Below are 17,390 nucleotides of genomic sequence, written 5' to 3' on the forward strand. Positions count from 1 at the left end.
CCTACTGGTACGCCACGACGCTACGGGCACGGACACTATTGATCTAGGCCGCATGCATGTCTACCTATTGCGCCCCCGGACCTAAAGGAGTTAGTGGGCCACATGGACTCGAATGCTTACTTCCGCGGCCGGCCCCCGCCCGGCCGGCCTGGCGGCCGTTGACAGCTTGGTGTCCGAGACGACGCGCGGCTTGGTGTCGACACGACTACGCCTTGATATTAACGCATTGTTTATTGAGCGCTAAGAGCTTTTCCATAGATACCAAACTTACACGCTAAATCGCGCCCCTGAGAATCGACCCCGCATTTAGGATTCAGGGTGATATCCATTGGCCACCAGAGGACTTGCAAGGCCCCACGCGCGCTCAAGAGCTTAATTTGGCTTTGACTATGCGTCACATTCCTTTATGATAAGCCCGAGCACGAAGCTCCACAAACCGTTGAAAGATTGCGCCTAGTGCGAATACCTGCACGGTATGGTCTCTAGGGAGCGGGTTGTCAAGGCCGTGCACGCTGTGGCACCTCGCGGAAGCAGGGCACGGCTACTTTTGTTCCTGGAATCGTTGCCGGCCGAGGAGCTGGCCCAGTCGTGCGTCACAGATGCAGACGACGATGAGCTAATCTACGATTACATTGCCCTAAAGGCCCAAGGTGCGTTGCTCAAGGCACAAGTGCGACTGATGGCGTGTAGGTGACCGTCGCGATGGCGGGGCCAGGGGCGGGGGTGGGGTACCAGGGCACGCGTCCGAATACGAGCGTGTCGGCAGTGAGGAGGCGCGCGGCGGCGGGCGGGGGGGGGGGGGGGGGTCGTTCCAACAAGGCAGCCAACGCTCATAGCGACGGATTGGGACTGAAAATGCCGTCCGCTAGCAATGGATCAGGACGCCCAGGATGCCGAGCTCATTGTCAGACGTTCGGAAGCTTTCGGCAAAGATGAGGCTTGGCAGCTGGCCGCTGCGGAAGCTTTTAGCAAGGCCTGTAGAACACCTTTAGGACACCGTGTAGAGCGTCGTGTGGCCTTTAAGCTAAACGCTTCCGCAGCGGCCAGCTGCCAAGCCTCATCTTTGCCGAAAGCTTCCGAAAGTCTGACAATGAGCTCGGCATCCTGGGCGTCCTGATCCATTGCTAGCGGACGACACTTTCAGTCCCAATCCGTCACCATGAGCGTTGGCTGCCTTGTTGGAAAGATCCCCCCCCCCCGCCCGCCGCCGCGCGCCTCCTCACTGCCGACACGCTCGTATTCGGACGCGTGCCCTGGTACCCCACCCCCGCCCCTGGCCCCGCCATCGCGACGGTCACCTACACGCCATCAGTCGCACTTGTGCCTTGCCACATCTCAGCAACGCACCTTGGGCCTTTAGGGCAATGTAATCGTAGATTAGCTCATCGTCGTCTGCATCTGTGATGCACTGGGCCAGCTCCTCGGCCGGCAACGATTCCAGGAACAAAAGTAGCCGTGCCCTGCTTCCGCGAGGTGCCACAGCGTGCACGGCCTTGACAACCCGCTCCCTAGAGACCATACCGTGCAGGTATTCGCACTAGGCGCAATCTTTCAACGGAGGCAATCGTTTGTGGAGCTTCCTGCTCCCCCCCATGCGCGTTGGCTGCCTTGTTGGAACGTTGTATGTGCTGCAGCCAGTGTTTGCGATTGAATGAAATGAATTTGTGTGGAAGGGAGACTGTAGGCACCAGAGTTACCGGTGCAACTTTGGAATTGGGCGGATGGGGTCAGAGCATGAAGTTCCTTGTGCTCCTCGCACACGCGTGCCATTTGCCCTATGATTATTCCCGCCCGCCCGCCGCCGCGCGCCTCCTCGCTGCCAACACGCTCGTATTCGAACGCGTGCCCTGTTACCCGTGCCTGGTACCCCACCCCCGGCCCCGCCATCGCGACGGTCACCTACACGTTATCAGTCGCACTTGTGCCTTGCCACATCTCGGCGCCCGCCGTGTGCACGTACGACGTCGAGCGCCTCTTCACCAACCTGCCCATCCGTACGTGCATTGATAGCCTGGTCAGCCTCTTCTCCTTTACGCACGTCACCGATACACACACGCCACGCCCACGGGCACCCTTCGCATGTAACCTTCTCAGGTGGCAGCAGCACCGGTGCGCACCCAGACGCGGAGCACCCGCGCGACCAGCAGCAGGGTGAGGCTGCGTGGACGCCTGCTTGTGCTGCCTCTGGGTTGTGTGGAGGAATGGGGCTGTGGTGCTAGCCACGTGGACCTGGGGCAGGGCTGGGGGCTGGGGCTGGGTTTGCTTTTGTACGGTCGTTGGTAAACCCTGTACGGGAGTTAAGCAAATGATGTTGTGGATGCGCCAAGGCACCTGAACGGCACCAGGCACCTGCGCGGACACGCGCTCGACAAGAGGGGGCGGGGTGGTAGCAAGCCTTGTGTCTTGTTTCTTAGCTGCATGCCCTGATGGCTGAATGGGTCCCTGATGGCGCTCTGCCGGCCCTGCAGGCCCTGCCGGCGCAATGGCCAGCCCAGAAGCCGCCTTGAGTAAGTCGAGCAAGGTGTATGGTGCGAGGTAGAGGCGCTATTGATGTATGTTACAAAGCAGTGAGCCGCTCCACACATGCCGCACATGTGCATATACCTATACAGCGCCACCACCTGCATATCGCACACGCGCTCTTACGCGCGGCGCCGGCGTGCGCATCCATCCCCGATGCACACCACCCGCCTGCAGACCTGGATTCGCTGTGCCCGCGCGGGGCGCAGGCCGCCAAGTGCGTCGTGAGCCGGCTCATGCACTTGGGCAAGTGCATCGGCACCGCAGTGCGCGTCGCGTGGGCTGCCGGCGACGAGCCCATGGGTGACATCGTGCTGACGGCACGGCACTGCGTGGAGGAGGGCGGCGCCTGCCTGTCCGGCCTTTGCGCCTTTGACGGCGACCTGGCATTCCTGGCGGCACGGCCGGACCTGGACGTGGCCGTGTTCCGCGGCCCGCGGGGCCGCGGCCTCCGGCTGATGCAGCACGCGCTGCTGCCGGGCGGGGATATTTGGTTGCTGTCATTCCCCCTTCCGGTCGAGTTGGAGTTCGCTGCAACCAGTGCTGCCGCGGCCGGCGCTGGCGGGGCGGCGGCGGCGACGGCGGCAACGGCTGACGAGGTGCCAACGGTGGACAGGGGCACGGTTTCGAGGATCGGCCCCACCGGGCTTTCCGCCGTGGCATCTTTTAACACCGGTACGTGCCCAAACTTGTGTGGGTGGCGCACAAGGTGTCCAATGCAAGGTCCGTTTGCGAGCGTGCGTTCAATTCTGTTTGCCTATCACATCCAACCACCTAAAGCACCTGACGTACGTTGCCCGCTGTTGCCGCCACCGCTATTGCCAACTGTTTGCGCCAACACACCAACCTGCCGACAGGCATGCGCGACAGCTCGGGGGGCGCGGTGCTCTGCGGCCCCTGTGCACTGGCGGGGCTGTACACCTGCTTGCTGTGGCACCTGCAAGGGCTCGGTGAGGCCGGCAGCAGCACCAGCAGTAGTAGCGGTGGCGCCAGCGCCAGCAGCACGCCGCCAGCCACGGTTGAGCGGGACCCCGCGTGCATGTGGACGCCGCCACCCGACGCTGCAGTGGACGCCGTGGATGCTGCCGCCGGGGACGTGGGGAAGGCGGCGGAGCTCAGCTGGATTAATATTCCGCACAAGAGCTGCGCGTCCATGTTCACGACCGCGACCGCACTGTGGCAGTTGCTGCAGCAAGTTGGTGAGGGGCCGCGCGACCCGTTGGAGGTAGCGCAGACGGCGGCTACCGCACTTACACGGCGCCTGACGAAGCGGGGACGCCGCTCCGAGAGGTAGCCTTACGGCTGGCTTGCCAGACTGGCGTGTGGACTGCTGGCCGTGGCAGGTGCACCAGCAGCACTCGCATCATTGACCAGCACCGCTGTTGTAGACTTGTTATGATGTCGAGACTTGTTATGATATCGAACTTAGATTGTTACTTGGACCTCAAATGTGGTCAGGAGCAACGGCGGAACGGCTTGTAGCAGCGCTGGCACCTGCTGGGAACGCTGGATGATTGAGGGCGTGCAGCAGGTAGAGGGCATTGTATCGGAACTGCTGACGCCGTGGTCGGTGTGGCTGCGGACAGCGGGTCAGAAATGTGGCGGGTATTGCAGGCCGGCATTCACATTCGCATGATGAAGAATGGGTGATGCAGCAAGATCTATTAAGTAGTGTCACGTTATGTTGGCGCACCGTACCTCAGCAGTTTTACCTTCCCTGACTGCAGCCAGGGTCCGAACCACCTTGGCCCAGTCTGGCGCGCCTGCCCACACGAAGCGGATGCACGTGTCGACATTCAGGCCCTGGGAGGCCGCCTGCCCCTCCAGCTGTTCTACCAGTTCCTCCATACGGTACTGCGGACGCCCGGCTCCAGTTCGCCCTGTGTGGATGGGCCTTCGAGGCCGTGCAGCAGCAGTAGGCCCAGCAGCAGGACGGCGGTGGCCGTCAGGGAAAAGCTAGGGCCCAGGTCCGAGCCGTGCTGCTCTTCGTGGGCACAGGTTGGCACGGATGCCTGCAGGGCGGGATTGAAGGCGGCGGTCTGCCGGTGGAATGACGAGCTACACTGATTTGCTATGCTGCTCTTTGGTCGTGACGACTGGCTGCAGGGAAGGGTGGTCGGGAGGTGCCAAACTTTGTGGGGAGGATATGTGGGCCCCCTCGCAAGGGAAAAGTGGGCTGAGCCACGCCTCCAGTCTCAGGCCGCAAGCGTCTAGCGTCTACCTCATCTCCGGACATAGCCGGGGTTGGTTCGTACAGGCATGGCCCGCCATGCGTCCAGCCGCGTCCCGCTGCCAACCACAAGCACAGCCAGCAATGAACCAAACAGCAGGAAATCCTCTAGCCACATTCCTTTCTGCTGTGGCCTACCACATACTGTGTGGTGGTATGCATGCCATGCAGCAAAGACCGCTAACTAGACCGGCCGGCCTCAACCTGCGCGCAGGCGCCGCTTCTTGGGCGACGCCGCTCTGTCCTCCTCCACGTGGCCTTGCTCGCCCCCTCCACTACGCGCATGCACGCCGCAACTGCTGGGCCCAGGGCCGCTGCCGCCAGGCCCTGTGCCGCTGCTGCTCCTGCTGCTGCCTTCCACTTGCACCAGCGATACCTTCCTGGTGCTAATCCTAGGTGTCATTTTTGTTATGGGTGTGGAACTCAGCCCCACTCCCCTAACGCAGGCAAATTTGGCTGGTTCACTAGAACTTGGCGAGTGCGGGGTGGTCTTTTGCTTGGTGCCGAGTAAAAAGGTGCCAAACTTTGTGGGGAAAATTGTGGGACAGCGCCTGATAGGGTTGTGATTGCGTGACGATGGAGTGCACTGCGTGGAAGTTGCAAGGGGGGGTTGTAGATACCAGCCCATACTAAACCAAACCCAATGCAATAGAGCGAGGAGGAGAGGCATTAGGTGGGTGGCCGCTGGCAGCCTAGCAGCATTAGGTAGGCAAGGGGGTACAGATGTGCTTCAGGGGTAGACAGCTCCGTTGTTGAGAGTCGGACGGCACGCCCGTAACCCAAGGGGCGCGCGTCCAGAGGGCCCACCTGTAGCACTCCCGGGGTGGATCTCATGGTGTGAAAGCGATGCACATGTAGGGTTGACAGAATGGCCGCGCAATACCCAGTGTATGGCACGCTGTCCCAGCCTTGCCTGCCCCCACGCCCTTGCTGCTCGCCTGAGCCACCGGCCCCACACAGCCGCAGTACTCCGGGCTGTAGTCATCGACGTTTGTCCTTGGGCCAGAACGCCTCATGCGCTGTGCTGCCCGTGCAAACTCCGACCAAAAGCCAAAAGTGAGCCAAATACCGTATGGATGCGAATTACAATTGAAGGGACAGCCCGACAAGCGGGGGCACACCGCACCCACGCCGCGAGGGACCGTCTCATGTGGCAATTTCGGTGGCTGCTACATGGTAAACATGGTGATGGACCGATCTGCTTGACTACGCGGCCGGCAACCGCTACCGCCGTGGCTCAGTGGCTGCTCCCGACCAGGTGGGCAAACCAGCTGGACGCCACCTGCGCCACTGCCCCGACATCGTACTGATCCCCTCCATCTCCATCCCCCTCGCCAAAGCCATAAACCCAGATTGTGCCGATCCCCAGCGAATAACACACCATCCACATCATCGGTGACCGCTGGAACCCTGGCAGCTTTGCTTGCCGCCGCCGGCGAGGTAACGCATGCCGCATAGCTGACGCGGACGGTTCCTGCGCCTAAGGAAGCCCAGGGAAAGCTGGGGTTGCCCAAGCAGTGCACACACACCGCCAATGGGCCACTCGCAGCTTTGATGTGTCCCCACCAGGAAGGCGCACAAGCAACACACAAAGGGCTCACCCCGGCGCACAGCATGTGGTGACATGACTCATGCTCCCCCACGGTGCTCCCTTTGAGAAGTCCACACCTTCCATGCGTAGCCGTGACCCCCATGCTTAAAGCACCCGACAGCCCCTCCCAGAGCCTCGAAGCCGCGACCTTGCGGTGTTGATAAACACCGAGCATAGAGACAGGGCGCTGCATCACCGCACCAAGACATTGCGGCCGCAGGCGGGCTCGGAGCTGCGCGCTGGATGTCTTGATCATAGGCTCATGCCCTGTACCATACATGAGCGGCACAGGCGGTCCAAGAGCTGCGGCCTGGGTCATCTGCCTGATATCCCGATGTCCGTGCTCTGGCAGTGGCACTGCACCAGGGGCCCATAGTGGCCCAGCACGCGAGGCCAGTCTGCCACTCTCCCGGGCAGCCACCGAGTGGTATCCATCTGCAACCCACAAACTCCCCACGCCACACGTGCGGAGGTCCTGCCCAGGCCACTGCCCCCGGCACGGCCACCGCCTCACTATGAGTTCAGACTCCCAAGCCCCGACCGAGCATGCCTCAGCCGGGCACCGTCCGAGACCACTTGCGCACGCTTCATCTCTCGCCCACGCCTCCTTCTCGGTTGGGCCACCCCTGGCTGCTGTCCCCTACGACGTCTGCAAACTTCTCTCCTTCACTGCTCCCGCTTTTGTTCGCCGCCCCCCGTTGCTGTCGCCTAGCATCCGCACTTCTCTACCATAGTCCTGCCGCCTTCGTACTAATGCACTGTGCATATTGGTAGTCGGGGACCTACATCCATATTCAATCCCGCCGCCTGACCAAGTCCCTTGCAGCCTCCCATGCCTTTTCGCTTCCGCTGCACTTTTCGCTTCCGCTGCACTTCCGGTCACAAGCCCCTCCCTTCCCTTTCCTTCATCTTCCCTTTCTCCCTGCCCAGCCCCCTTTATCTTCCCTCCTCTCCCGTTTCCTACCCTTTCATCTCCCCGTCCTTTCATTTCCCCTTCCACTCCCCACTCCTTTCTCTTCCACCTCTGCCCTGCACTGCGGGTCCTTCTTCCGCCCCTTACCTTTTCCTCCCTTTGCCATCCCTCCCCTCGCCATCCTGTGCCCTGTCGCCGCCTACCCCTCACCTCTAGCCAGGCCCCAGTGCACGCCCCATGCTCTGGCAGACCGTCTCAATTCTGCCCCCCGAGGCCGCTCTCCGCCATGGCCCCTCCTGTGAGTCAAATCTCCTGACCTCAAACCCTGCTCCCTCCCTGCCTTCTGCTGCTATCCTCCTTGTCGCTCACAGCCCTGCCCGTGCATAGCCCCCCTCTCATGCTGGGCTAGGTGTGCAAGTCCCATGTCCTTGCAAGCATGCATTTCGCTATCTATAGGCCGACGTGCGACAAGCTCCCCTCGCATGGGACAGTTGGGCTGCCTCCTCCGCCTCCGCCTCCCTTTCTCCTTTCCTCACTGCCGTCCCCGTACTCCCGCCCTTCCTCACAGCCCTTCCTCCCCATGCGCTGTCTGCCCGCGTTCCTCTCCTTCCACATGTGCTCTCAACGCGCATCATCGTCATCACTTCCCCTACTCGTCGGGCTCCATCTCCGCCTCCGCCTCCCTTTATTCAGCCCTCAATCCTCCCCCAGAAAGTTCCCCCGCGCACCCTCACGGCCTCACCTCGCCCGTACATTCCACCCCACACACTGCATGTGCTTCAACCCAGTACCCCTCCCCCCCCCTGAAAATGCGCACTACAGCTTCCAGTTAGGCACCCATTCCCTGTCACGTACTCCCCGCCCGGCACGTGAAGCGAGTCCTGTTGCTCATGGTCTCCACCTTCCGCGCCCCAAGCCTTCCACACCACACCATCCCATACGGACGATCCCAGCACTAGTGTGTGTGACTTGCATGAATGGACGGCGAGTTGCATGCGCCACCCAGAGCCACCGGTTCCCAGGCTGTGCCCCCTTACCGGGCCGGTCTGTGCCCGGTGGTCCTCCAAGCACTTACATGTGCTGAGGAGTTCTCGCCTCTCGCTGTCAGGCTTCGGGTATGGCTGGCGCAGCGACTCCGCTCCCCGGCGGGGGTACTGTGCTGCGGCTCCGACACGGTTCGAGGTGGGACGCCCTCGCGCTAGTGCCTGGCGAGTCAAGCAGCTGGGCCTATTGATTACTGAAGCAATACAGTATATCATGTTGACCACATTCGTAGTGCCTGTGCGCGGCCGGGCGGCCTGTATGCCAATATGCCCTGGCCTTCTGGAAGCGCGGGCATGAAGCAAATGTGGCGCCAAAGGGACGTCGGTGGGCACAGGGTGGCAAGCTCATATGTACCATATTGATAGCAGCAGACCTCTGGAGCTGTTCAGGCCTGGAAAGCGAGTCTGTTGCGCTGCAACACGGTGTCTTTGGGACGAGCGTCGTACGTTCCAATTCCGCGCCTAATAGCGGGCTTCCTGCCAAAATGAACTTGTTTCCACGTTAAGGCCTCGCCTTCACATACCTCACGGCTACGGCCGGCAAGAACCTGCCTTGCTAGTCGTTTATTGATCCTCAAATGAAGTGGGGTGTGGTTGCGGTGCTGGCCACCCTGGTGGTGGCCGCGTCCGCCAAGGACTACTTCAAGGAGACCTTCGATGGTGAGGAGCAAGCCTAAACACAGCGACGCGCTGCTTCGGACGCACCGAGAGCGAACCGATCTAGAAATTTCTTTGATGGTTCGCGCTTGCAGGCTCCTGGGCCGACCGCTGGACCAAGTCCTCTTGGAAGGTTTCTGATGGGTCCGCTGGCGAGTTCAAGCTGACCGCTGGCAAGTGGTATGGCGACGCTGAGGCCGACAAGGGTATCCAGACCGGCCCCGACTCCAAGTTCTTCGCTATTTCCGCGCCCCTGGCCACCGTGTTCGACAACACCGGCAAGGACACCGTTGTCCAGGTAATTAAGGGTACTTTGCGGGGTGATCTGCGCATTCTGGGCGCGTGCTGAGCAATCCCTTCGCTCCCGCAGTTCTCCGTCAAGCATGAGCAGGACCTGGACTGCGGTGGTGGCTACATCAAGGTGGTGCCCGCTACCAGGTACGCATTGGGCTCACACGCGCATTGGGGTGCGTGTGGCGACGGTTGCTGACCCTTCACCTGGTGATGTTGCACGCGCAGCGAGAAGCAGATGGGCGAGTTCGGTGGCGACACCCCCTACTCCATCATGTTCGGCCCCGACATCTGCGGCTACTCGACCCGCAAGGTGCACGTCATCCTGACCTACAAGGGCAAGAACTACCTGATTAAGAAGGACATCAAGGCGGAGACTGACCAGCTGACCCATGTGTACACCCTGGTCATCAAGCCCGACAACACCTACCAGGTAGGGCTTGAACACCAGCCTAGGGCTTTGACACCAGCCTCTGTGTATGCTGTGTTGAGGGCGACGTCAGACCGGTGCATACGGGGGCTCAACCTGAGGAAAAGGCCTCGCAGGGCGGGGCGTGTGTGTTTTGGCGGGAAGCCACTGACCCCAACGCCCGCTGCTGTGTATTCCTGGCCTCCTGCGCTGCCTCTCAGCCTCAACTCACGTACCCCATCCCGCTTGCTGCGCCCACCCCAGGTTCTGATTGACCTGAAGGAGGTCGCCTCGGGCTCCCTGTACGAGGACTGGGACATGCTGCCCCCCAAGACCATCAAGGTGGGCTGCACTGCCGGGGGTGTCGGCTGGGGTTGGGCTCACGGATTGGGCTGGCCGGTGCGGTGAAGCAAAGCTTGCGCAGGCCAAGCGAAGGGCGCTTTCAACCACTTAACACACGCCAACTGTGGCGTGCAGCGTTGGAGGAGCTCTACAATGTCATGCACACGGCGCTTCTACCCAGAAAGCGGCTTGTGTTAACCCGCTCCACCCTTCCTGACCCCCTCTTATGGCCCACACCAGGACCCCAAGGCCTCCAAGCCTGAGGACTGGGACGAGCGTGAGGAGATCGCCGACCCCGAGGACAAGAAGCCTGAGGGCTGGGACGACATCCCCGCCACCATTGCCGACAAGGACGCCAAGAAGCCCGAGGACTGGGACGACGAGGAGGACGGCACCTGGGAGCCGCCCATGATCCCCAACCCCGAGTACAAGGGTGAGTGGAAGGCCAAGATGATCAAGAACCCCGCCTACAAGGGCATCTGGGTCGCCCCCGACATTGACAACCCTGACTACGTCCACGACGACAAGCTGTACAACTTCAAGGACCTGAAGTTTGTGGGCTTCGAGCTGTGGCAGGTGCGCAGGACTGTGCAGGAGGGTCGGGGAGGTTGGGTATGGAGCAAGGGCACCGGTGGATTGGAGGTCAAGTCAGTATGGTGGGCATATGGAGGTACGGTGAGCGGAGATGGGTGCACGCAGGACGGATGTAGTCTGGACTTGCACGGGGTGGCGGCCGCTTGGGCGGCTGCGTGGTGACACGGATATGCTAAGCATTTGCTACCCGCACCTTTCATTACTGCCCCACAGGTCAAGTCGGGCTCCATCTTCGACAACATCCTGGTGACTGACGACCTGGAGGCCGCCAAGAAGTTCGCTGAGGACACCTGGGGCAAGCACAAGGACGAGGAGAAGGCCATGTTTGACAAGGTGAGGACAGGATGACGGGGTAAAGGCGGTACTCGGGGTGGGCTACACCTACAACAGGAATGCGAACCGAGAGGGAGAAGTGGGAATGAGAGGATGGGGTAACTTGGAGTTGATACCGACCAGCGCCGTTCTGAAACGGGGAGCGACGGCTGAAGACGGACTGCCAAGGGTGAGGGCAATGAGATGGAACAATTTGATACACACCGTGTGTATCGCTCCCAACGAGCGATTGGCTACTCCAGATGCCAACCGCGTTCATGTCGGCTCACATCTCCCCGACTGTCGGGTTTCGTAACCCTTCCGCTCGCCTTCACGCCCCACAGGTCAAGAAGGAGGAGGACGAGAAGAAGGCCAAGGACGCCCCCCCTCCCCCCGTCGACGCTGAGGCCGCCGAGGAGGAGGACGACGAGTACGAGGACAAGGAGGAGCCCTCCGGCATGGGCTCCATCAAGATCCCCAAGGAGGAGGAGGAGTCCGGTCACGACGAGCTGTAAGCGGCTCGCTGCGAGGACTTCCCTTCCAACGCAGGACGAGACCAGCAGCTGCCGCGTCAGCAGTGGAGTTGTGGGCGCGCGCGTGAGCGGCGTTTGTGGAGCGCCAATCACGTGGCTATGGTCGGCTCCTGAGGTGGATTAGGTGGCATAGTGATGTTAGATCGGACGCGTTAGAAGCGGTCGGGGCATGGTGGGGCTGTGCCCCTCCGCGGGCACGGGAAGTGCGACACGCCCGGCGGCTGCATGTGGAGCGTGCGGCGTAGAGGGGCATGCTGGTTCCCGCTCCGGCGTTTCCGTGGAGCGTGTCGGGTGCATGACCTGCCTGGCGGGGGCCCCCCAACACCACGTTTCTCGAGCCGAACGCTTGTGACCTGTGTCAACTGGTGTGGGTTGGCGCAGCGGCCTCCGCAAGGAGTGTCGCGGCGCCGTTGTGTCGTGGGGGGACGTAACATCCCCTGGTTGGGGAGATTTTGCTGACCACACGGCGATGCTGAGAGTTCGAGAGAGATGAGCGAGCATGCTAGGAAGATTAGGATCCTTAGGCAGGATGTTCAGTACAGGAGCACATAAGGCGAGCAACGTCGCGGGGTGTGTCGTCTCGGAGGAATGAGGGCGAGTGAGTTGTGAGCAGCCCCTGCCAGTGGATGAAGGGGTGGGGCTGGGACCCATCGGTCGTGTAACCAGCACAGCATATCTTTCTTTCTGTGTGCAGTGTTTCAGTGCCACAGCACAACACGATAGAGACATACGCAATACGCAATGCTACACGGCGGCAGCAGTGTCGCAAGGCCAGCAGGCGCCAACCGCGCCGCGAGCACTTTCAACAGCACAGTGCAGCGGTGGTGCAGCAGCACCAGTACCGGCATGTGGGCACGGGTGGGAGCCACACACATCGGGACTACGCTTTCCTGCCCCTTGCCATGTTCCATCACGAGCACCAGTACCGGCTGCTCGAGTAGTAGTCGTCGCCAGGGGCCTGGTCGCCGCGGCGGCAGCAGGCTGGCCTCCCAGCAGGGGGGCGGCCAGCGCGGCGAGGACCAGGTGCGTCACGGCGCGGCTCCGGGTGCGCATAGCCGGGTCGGGAGCTGGGTGGGCGAGACGCAGCGCAGCAAGCGACACAGCGTTGTCGCACGAGTTCGGCCCTGTGCGCCGAGTGACGGAGCGACCCTTGGGGTGCGGTGTCCTCTGGCCTCCAGCACTCTCGCAATTCTCATTATTGACACACTTGTTGTCTGATGCTGCCTTGCCTGCGCCCTAGGGTGAGCGCGGCAGCGCTGGCGGCTCGCAGCCGCAGCCGGGCTCTGAGGAAGTGCCGCCGCCCGAACCCCGCATCCCGCTTTACCCGCACGGCCCCTACGACCCGCGCCCCGGACGGCGTCGCACAGAGCTGCAGGTGCGTGGCCAGTCGAGCGCTGCCGCCTGCCGGGATGGGGGGAGGCGAGCGAAGGTGGCAAGGGTGTTGGTTGCGCGTCCCCGGGAACTCAGGAGGGGTGGGACTGTGGGAGAGAGGGCGGTGGGAGGCATGGGACAAGGTGACAGAGGAAGCCCGGGTATTTGGCAAGTCCGGCGGGCATGGGCAGGGGTGCGCGGACCCCGCGTGAGCAAGGCTTGGGCAACTGGCGGTATGTGGCGCAGTGCCGTGGCACTCCCCCCACGCACTCCCCCCTTCCTCTCCATGGCACTGCCACCCCCAACCCCCGCTTTCTGGCTGCTGAACTACGGTACCGCACCAAACATGAGCCCCCCCCCCCACCCGCACGGCCCCGCCACCCTGCCACGCCGCCACCCCGCCACCCTGGCCCCCCGCTACCCTGCTGCCCCGCCACCACGCCACCTCGTATGGTTCCGCAACGTCCCCTGTGCCTTCCCCATGAGCTGCAGGGCTCGGACAGAGATGCCGGCGGCGCAAGCGGCGGGGGCCAGGAAAGGCAGCTGACAGCCAAGCCCGTGCCCGGCCTGGAGCCGCCGCCGCCGCCGCAAGAGCCGCCGCCGCAGGAGCCGCCGCCGGCTGCCGAGGGCGGTGGCAGCGGGGAAGAGGGGGCGCAGCGTGGCAGAAGCGGTGGCAGTACCACTGGCAGTAGCACTGGCAGTGGCAGTAGCAGCGGAGGCGGCATTGGCGGCAGCAGCCACAGCGGCGGTGACGTGCGCGCCACAGTGCTAGCGCCGCCAGACGCACCGCCGGAGGCCCTCCAGGTGCGGCTTGGGCCACAGGGCCTTTGGGGTTGTAGGGGCTCCAGCCTCAGGGGCTTGGGCTCAGGCTTTATCTGGGCCCGAACCCACACGCAGCGGTACCACGCGTTTCCTTGTGCTCCTGTGACCGGGCCTGTTCTTCAGTATGATCTGTGTGCGGCCCATCACACGTCACCTTGGCGCCGCGCCGTGCAGCTGACCGCCTCGCAAACCCCCAACATACACGAATGTGTGCATGTGTGCATGCCGCTAGCGCTGCCTGGACGTCGGCGAGTGCGATGTGGGTCGCGGCATGCAGCTGCACCACCTCTTCCCGCCCGGGACGCCGCCGCAGGCACGACAGGCGAGTGCGCGCGCCACTCGCGCTGCAGCAGCACTCCAATGTATCGGGTCATGCCATGTATGATATGTCACACACACGCAGGCACCACCTCGGTGTGCATTGATACCACATCCGCAGCCATTCCCCCCCCCCCCACACACACACACATACACACGTGCAGCTGCTGACCCAGCTGGAGGGCGCGGCGCCTGAGAACGTGGACCAGGCGCGGGGCCTGGGGCCCGAGCCGGTGCGTGTGCGTGTGCGTGTGCGTGTGCGTGTGCGTGTGCGTGTGCGTGTGCGTGTGCGTGTGCGTGTGCGTGTGCGTGTGCGTGTGCGTGTGCGTGTGCGTGTGCGTGTGCGTATGCGTGTGTGTGTGTGTGTGTGTGTGCGTGTGCGTGTGCGTGTGCGTGTGTGCGTGTGTGTGTGTACCCCTGGCGCTTTGTGTGCGCACCTGGGGCTGTGTGTTGATGAGCACAAGAGACAGGGGAGTGGGACGGCGTGCTTGTCCTGTCCGGCCACCTCAAGCACAGCGTCGTCAGGGCCTGACTCACTCCCCGCGGCCAGCTCCTGTATCCCGCCTCTTTCCCCAATATCCGGGTTTACCTCAAGTACCTGCCATGCCCTCCCTGTCTGCCCAGGACGCCGACTTCTCGCCGGCGGCGGCGCCCCGCTCCGACCGGCCGCACCACGGCGATGGCGGGCTGGGCCCCGTGGCCGCCGAGCGCGATAGCTGGCTGCCCGCCTCCCAGGCCCAGGCCCAGGAGCTGGAGCTGGAGCTGGAGCTACAGATGGGGCGGCAGACAGACCTGGAGACGCGAGGAGAGCAGCAGCAGGGGCAGGGCGGGCAGCAGGCGCCAGGCGACGACCGTGGTCGTGGAGGCCGCGGCGGCGGCGGCGGTGGCGATGGTGCATCGCAGCGGGACCTGCCGTGGAGCGAGGCCGGAGGTGGCGTCGGCGGCGGCGGTGACACCGGGTTCAGGGGAGGAGGGGGAGGAGGCGGTGGCGGCGCAAACCTGCTGCTGGAGGCTGACGAGGCGGCTGCAGGTCAGGGCCCGGACGTGCGGGACCCGTACGGCGATCCGTACACGGGGCGTATGGACGCGGCGCACGTGCCGGGCTGGGCGCCGCCGCTGGGCCACGTGCTGCTGACGACGGCAGCGCCGGCGTGGCAGATGGGCCGGCAGGACCAGGTGGGTGCGTCGCGGGCAGGGGCCCTAGGAAAGCGGTGTGCGTATGAATGTGTGTGCGTGTGTGCGTGTGTGTAATATTATGTTTGTGTGTATGTGTGTAGGGGGAGGGGGAGGGGGCATGCTTGGAGCCCATTGACACGGCACGCAAGCAGCATGCGTAGCTGTGTGCATCCGCCTGAGGCGCTTAGCAACGGCTGGCACACGTGACCGGCCCGTTCTTCCGGCGCCTTTCCGCCCTGGTGCAGGTGCGGGAGGTGGAGGCGCGCATCAGCGGAGGCGCCGCCAACACAGGCGCCAGCGCCTCGCAGCCCGGCCAGTCGCCCAGCCGTGGCTACTATGACGGCCGGTCGGGCGGCGGCAGTAGCGGCAGTAGCGGCAGTGGCGGCAGTAGCAGTGGCAAGTACGGCGGCCACCTGTCCGCCAGCCCCCGGGAGGTGGCGCACATGGGCTCCGTGGGCGCGGTGAGCGAGCTGCCTGGGCAGGGAGTAGTGATGCCGGTTTCCGTAGCTGTAACGCAAGGTCTACGGTACTATTTAGTTTGCTGGTAGAGAATGTCTAGTGCGGGAAAGTGTACGAGATGTTGGGGGCGAAGGAACGTGCCCGCGCTGCTGCTCGCTGCGCATCTGTAGGTACGCGCCGCCGAGGCAGCCATCAGCATGCCGCACCAGACCCCGCCGCCGGCCGCCAGCCCGCCGCCGCCACCGCCGTCACCTGCCGCGCCCGCTCCCACACGCGGCACCGCCGCCACCAGCCCTGCGCAAACAAGCAGCACCAGCAGCACCGGCACCGGCATTGGGAAGCAGGAGCCGCCTGGGGATCAGCAGGCCGCGGCGAGCTACCGCATGGCCGCCGCCGTCGCGGCCGCCAACGCGGCGGCGGCGGCGTACGGCGCCGCCGTCAAGGTCAGCCACACCGCCGCGGACAATGCGGCGGCGACGGCGGCGGCGGCGTCAAGCCTGGCGGCGGCGGAGCACAGGGTGGAGGGGGCCGTGGATGTGGCGGCGAGCGCGGCGGCGGAGGGCTGCCCGGAGGCGGCGGCGGCGGAGGCGGCGGGCAAGGCGGCGGGGGCGGCGGCAGGGACGGCGAAGGCGGCGGGCGGCAAGGCTGTTAGAGCCGGCGAGGCGGCGGCGGGCGTGGTAGCGGAGGCGGTGGGCGCCGTGTCTGGCAAGGCAGCCGGAGTGGTAAAGGACGCGGCGCGTTATGCACGCAACACCGCGCGCACCACCGGACAGCTGCTGGGGTGAGTGCGCCGGAGTTGGGGGTGGCTGGGCAAGAGAACTGGCATGGATGGCGGGTAGCTGCTGTTTGCCAGCTTGCCTGCGGCTTCTTGCCTGTCTTGCCAACGGCGGCAAAGCTCAGTATTGCCTCAACCTGTTGATTGCTTGCAGCATACGGCTTCACTCTGCGGTGTGATGTGCTGCGATGTGTTGTGTGTTGCGATGTGGTGCGGTGTGTGCAGGAACGCCGCCAGGCACCTGAGCGAGGGTGTGCGGGGAGGCGGGCTGCAGCGCCAGCAGCAGGAGCAGCAGGAGCAGCAGCAGGAGCAAAGGGAGCAAGGCGTGCAGGCAGGGGCGGAGCAGCAGGGGCCATTCAAGGAGTAGCAGCAGAATGCCACCGTTGCACGCCCAGCGGTTCGATGCAGCGGGCACACGGCCTCAATTCATTGTAGCCGGCAGTGGTTGATGACGAGTGTGGTGGGAACGAGTGGTTGTAGAGCACGTGGGAGGGCTGCATCAGGGGGCCGGGGGCCCGTGTGGGCGGCCGTATTGGGCAAGAGTGCAAGACACAGATCTGGCTGATGCATTCCTAGCAAGGGATTGGTGTTGTGTGGGGCGGATGGCAGAAAGGAGATTGGCATGCGCCGTGTGAGGCTGTTGTAGAGGGCTGTGGCGCAGAGCATCTAAGAGAGGTCGTGGGCTGCGGGAGTACGAGACATTTACTGTCGAGACGAACTTGGGAGCTTCCACGTTGTGCGTTTGTGATGGAACATGGCAAGGGGCAGGAAAGCGTAGTCCCGATGTGTGTGGTTCCCACCCGTGCCCACATAAATGCGTAGCAAGAAGGGACAAGGCATTTGTGCGTTGTTCGCGCGCTGTTACTGTACCGACGGTAGCTGGCAGGTTGTGTCGATGTTTTGCTGACGCGCATTCCTCACGCTCCGGGCGCCCGGCCAAGGCGATAGCACCACACAGACTCAATGCGACGCCTTCCACGTTGTGCGTGTTGCTTGCCAGTCCGACCTGTAATTATGCATTGCTCCGTACCTTC

The 17,390-nt window shown here is 63.5% G+C and overlaps 4 protein-coding genes across 4 annotated transcripts; 3 read left to right on the plus strand and 1 right to left on the minus strand.

Moving 5' to 3' along the window:
* Positions 1 to 239: 239 nt before the first annotated feature.
* On the plus strand, positions 240 to 4,621 carry CHLRE_01g038350v5 (uncharacterized protein). Its single transcript, XM_043058757.1, has 5 exons — positions 240 to 650; positions 2,095 to 2,151; positions 2,469 to 2,507; positions 2,698 to 3,195; positions 3,378 to 4,621. The coding sequence occupies exons 1-5, from the start codon at positions 476 to 478 to the stop codon at positions 3,812 to 3,814; spliced, it is 1,206 nt and encodes a 401-aa protein (XP_042928671.1). The 5' UTR covers positions 240 to 475; the 3' UTR covers positions 3,815 to 4,621.
* A 62-nt stretch (positions 4,622 to 4,683) lies between these two features.
* CHLRE_01g038376v5 (uncharacterized protein) lies at positions 4,684 to 5,309 on the minus strand. Its single transcript, XM_043058758.1, has one exon. It carries the CDS (start codon positions 5,151 to 5,153, stop codon positions 4,950 to 4,952), a length of 204 nt encoding a protein of 67 aa, XP_042928672.1. The 5' UTR covers positions 5,154 to 5,309; the 3' UTR covers positions 4,684 to 4,949.
* A 3,489-nt stretch (positions 5,310 to 8,798) lies between these two features.
* On the plus strand, positions 8,799 to 12,109 carry CHLRE_01g038400v5 (uncharacterized protein). The gene is made up of 8 exons (XM_001689609.2): positions 8,799 to 8,957; positions 9,050 to 9,252; positions 9,325 to 9,392; positions 9,474 to 9,678; positions 9,919 to 9,996; positions 10,237 to 10,572; positions 10,804 to 10,923; positions 11,247 to 12,109. The coding sequence occupies exons 1-8, from the start codon at positions 8,876 to 8,878 to the stop codon at positions 11,415 to 11,417; spliced, it is 1,263 nt and encodes a 420-aa protein (XP_001689661.1). The 5' UTR covers positions 8,799 to 8,875; the 3' UTR covers positions 11,418 to 12,109.
* Positions 12,110 to 12,159: 50 nt separating this feature from the next.
* Positions 12,160 to 17,380, plus strand: CHLRE_01g038450v5 (uncharacterized protein). Its single transcript, XM_043058759.1, has 8 exons — positions 12,160 to 12,458; positions 12,676 to 12,810; positions 13,299 to 13,610; positions 14,111 to 14,179; positions 14,571 to 15,122; positions 15,368 to 15,583; positions 15,752 to 16,362; positions 16,582 to 17,380. The coding sequence occupies exons 1-8, from the start codon at positions 12,282 to 12,284 to the stop codon at positions 16,721 to 16,723; spliced, it is 2,214 nt and encodes a 737-aa protein (XP_042928673.1). The 5' UTR covers positions 12,160 to 12,281; the 3' UTR covers positions 16,724 to 17,380.
* The last annotated feature ends 10 nt before the right edge of the window (positions 17,381 to 17,390 follow it).

This window comes from Chlamydomonas reinhardtii, chromosome 1 (genome assembly GCF_000002595.2).
Source record: "Chlamydomonas reinhardtii strain CC-503 cw92 mt+ chromosome 1, whole genome shotgun sequence".
In the NCBI taxonomy this organism is placed as follows: Eukaryota; Viridiplantae; Chlorophyta; class Chlorophyceae; order Chlamydomonadales; family Chlamydomonadaceae; genus Chlamydomonas; species Chlamydomonas reinhardtii.

Coding starts and splice junctions, on each gene's coding strand:
- CHLRE_01g038350v5 (XM_043058757.1), top strand. CDS start 476: ATGGTCTCTAGGGAGCGGGTTGTCAAGGCCGTGCACGCTGTGGCACCT. Junction 651..2,094: donor CATTGCCCTAAAGGCCCAAG/GTGCGTTGCTCA, acceptor TAACCTTCTCAG/GTGGCAGCAGCACCGGTGCG. Junction 2,152..2,468: donor CCCGCGCGACCAGCAGCAGG/GTGAGGCTGCGT, acceptor CCGGCCCTGCAG/GCCCTGCCGGCGCAATGGCC.
- CHLRE_01g038376v5 (XM_043058758.1), bottom strand. CDS start 5,153: ATGACACCTAGGATTAGCACCAGGAAGGTATCGCTGGTGCAAGTGGAA.
- CHLRE_01g038400v5 (XM_001689609.2), top strand. CDS start 8,876: ATGAAGTGGGGTGTGGTTGCGGTGCTGGCCACCCTGGTGGTGGCCGCG. Junction 9,997..10,236: donor TGCCCCCCAAGACCATCAAG/GTGGGCTGCACT, acceptor GGCCCACACCAG/GACCCCAAGGCCTCCAAGCC. Junction 10,573..10,803: donor TGGGCTTCGAGCTGTGGCAG/GTGCGCAGGACT, acceptor ACTGCCCCACAG/GTCAAGTCGGGCTCCATCTT.
- CHLRE_01g038450v5 (XM_043058759.1), top strand. CDS start 12,282: ATGTGGGCACGGGTGGGAGCCACACACATCGGGACTACGCTTTCCTGC. Junction 13,611..14,110: donor CACCGCCGGAGGCCCTCCAG/GTGCGGCTTGGG, acceptor ACACACGTGCAG/CTGCTGACCCAGCTGGAGGG. Junction 15,123..15,367: donor AGATGGGCCGGCAGGACCAG/GTGGGTGCGTCG, acceptor GCCCTGGTGCAG/GTGCGGGAGGTGGAGGCGCG.